The 2759-nt window shown below is 40.0% G+C and overlaps 1 protein-coding gene across 3 annotated transcripts in view; it reads right to left on the bottom strand.

Moving 5' to 3' along the window:
* LOC106876782 (sodium-dependent phosphate transporter 1) overlaps positions 1-2759 on the bottom strand; it is a 204552-nt gene that overhangs the window by 65466 nt on the left and 136327 nt on the right. For all 3 annotated transcript variants that reach the window (XM_052976433.1, XM_052976432.1, XM_052976434.1), the window contains exon 6: positions 1591-1676. In XM_052976433.1, coding sequence (XP_052832393.1) covers positions 1591-1676 — 86 coding nt within the window. The remainder of the gene's footprint in view (positions 1-1590; positions 1677-2759) is intronic.

Genomic DNA, 2759 nt, shown 5'->3' with positions numbered 1-2759 from the left:
ACTACCTACTCCTTTTCTACATACTGAGCAGGGCCATCTACCTGAAGGGAAGCAACAGAATATCATGTAGTGATGCAGTACAACCATTTCAAGCGACTCCATTTAATTGAACAATGCAATCATTACATCAATTTAAATGCAGTGTCATCTTCAGCTGCACAAATAAATAAATAAATAGAATTTTAACTAGTTGGACACATACAATAGTAACAACATGAATTTCTTCCATCTTCTTGCTTTGTTAACATATTTGAGAAAAATTATATTAATGTGTCCAACTGGTTAAAATTCTATTTATTTATTTGAGCAGCTGAAGATGGCATTGCATTTAAATTGATGTAATGATTGCATTGTTCAAGTAAATGGAGCCACTTGAAATGGTTGTACTGCATCACTACCTGATATCCTGTTGCTTTTATTTTGATTTTATTCACCTTACTTCGAGCAGTGCGGATAATACCGGACTGACTTGGTGCTTCGATTTAAGTACCTAATTCAACTGAATCTCAATTATTTCTTATATTATATATATATATATATATATATATATATGTGTGTGTGTGTGTGTATTACAGATAGTTATGTCTGGTCTTTGAGACTAACCAGGGTTTCACATCCATGATTACTCTACTGCTCTATAACTTGCAGTGTGCTTCTCTTTCAGATTTATGATTTACTGATGATATACATACATACATCATCATCATTATCATTTGTTGTCCATGATGGCATGGGGTGGATGGTTTGACTTGGTTGGCATGCAGAAGGCTGTGCAAGGATCCAGTCTGTTTTGGCATGGTTTTCACCAGCTGGATGCCCTTCCTAACGCCAACCACTCTGAGACTGTAATGGGTGCTTATACATGCCACCAGCACAGGTGCCATTTGTATGACACCAGTATCTGCCACAAGTGCGATTTTGCTTGGCTTGATGGGTCTTCTTCTCAAGCACGGCATAATGCCAAAGGGCTTGGTCATTGCTTCCATGAGGCCCAACACTTGAAAGAAAGTCAGCCAACTCGCCTCCGTGAAGCCCAAACACTCAAGAGGCACTCAGCCACTTTACCTCCATGAGGCCCTCGCTCGAAAGGAGCACAGCCACTTCACCTCCATGTAACCTGCTTGAAAGGAACTCAGCTACCTCACCTACATATATATATATATTTCATTAAAGAGTTTTATCTTTCCATTTTAGAATTTTCACATATTCTCATCAGTTTTTTAAAATTTGTTTGGAACAATAAAGTACTTGACTGCATATTCAACATTTCCAGACTTTCAAAGTCTCACTTTTAAGAACTGAAATAGATTTGACAACTGTGTTGCTTCTTATCTATTGGTGAAATTCATGTAGACTATTCTACAAACATTTCTTTGACCATCAAATCAGCAGTCATGTGTTAATTTGTTTTTTTGTGGGTGAAATTGTGTGCGGTGTGTGTGTGTGTGTGTGTGTGAGAGAGAGAGAGAGAGAGAGAGAGAGAGAGAGAGAGAGAGAGAGAGAGAGAGAGAGAGAGAGAGAGAGAGAGAGCATGCATGCATGTAGTACATGTTGTGTATGCATACATATAGAAAGAAAAGTAGCACTTACAGCATTGAGGACATAGTATCTGATAAGAATAAATATGCCAGTTGACACAAGGCCTGAGAGGATGGGAGATATAAACCAGGAACTAACTGTAGAAGAAAAAAGAATATTAATGAATAATTACAGAAGCATCAAGATACAAATAATTACAGAGGCATCAAGCTGTTAGATCAGGTTATGAAAGTTACGGAGAGGGTCATAGCCCAACTAATTAGGGAGCGAATCAATTTAGATGAGATGCAGTTTGGATTCGTGCCAGGTAAAAGCACCACTGATGCCATATTTCTAGTGAGACAGCTGCAGGAGAAATACCTAGCCAAGGATAAACCTCTGTACCTGGCCTTCATTGACATGGAGAAAGCCTTTGACAGGGTCCCCCGATCCCTTATCTGGTGGTCAATGAGGAAACTTGGGATAGAAGAATGGTTAGTGAGAGCTGTGTGAGCCATGTACAGAGATGCTGCCAGTAAGGTGAGGGTTGGAAATGAGTACAGTAATGAATTCCGGGTAGAGGTAGGGGTCCACCAAGGTTCCGTCTTCAGCCCCCTCCTATTTATCATAGTCCTCCAGGCGATCACAGAGGAGTTCAAGACAGGCTGCCCCTGGGAGCTCCTCTATGCTGATGACCTTGCACTAATTGCGGAGTCACTATCAGAACTAGAGGAGAAGTTTCAGGTGTGGAAGCAAGGACTAGAATTGAAGGGCCTTAGAGTCAACCTAGCTAAAACCAAAGTAGGAAGATAGACAAAACACAAATCCCCTCAGGTAGATAGCCCTGCTCGATCTGTAGAAAAGGTGTGGGTAGGAACTCTATAAGATGCACCCAGTGTAAGCTATGGACACATAAGAAAGTGTTTGTAAGTCTTGTTCAGTTGGTAAATTGTAATCTCTCTCTCACTATCCGTGTGTGTATATTTCTACATGTGTGTGTGTGTGTGTCCCTCCAGTGCCAAAAAGTACTGTCACCAAAGCAAGTTGAATGTCTGGTCAGCTGTGCCAAATCATCTCATTCTGTATGTTAGATACATCTACACCTGCTTAGTCTTCTCTTTTGTACACAACTCCTAATTACTTTTATCCTCAGTTTTACTCTCACCAGTATCACATAGCCAGCAGAACATATATTATTTCTTTTTAACTTTCACACATCCTCTGCATATAATGATCACTTT

This window comes from Octopus bimaculoides, chromosome 24 (genome assembly GCF_001194135.2).
Source record: "Octopus bimaculoides isolate UCB-OBI-ISO-001 chromosome 24, ASM119413v2, whole genome shotgun sequence".
Taxonomy (NCBI): Eukaryota; Metazoa; Mollusca; class Cephalopoda; order Octopoda; family Octopodidae; genus Octopus; species Octopus bimaculoides.
This window is presented reverse-complemented; position numbering and strand designations above follow the sequence as displayed.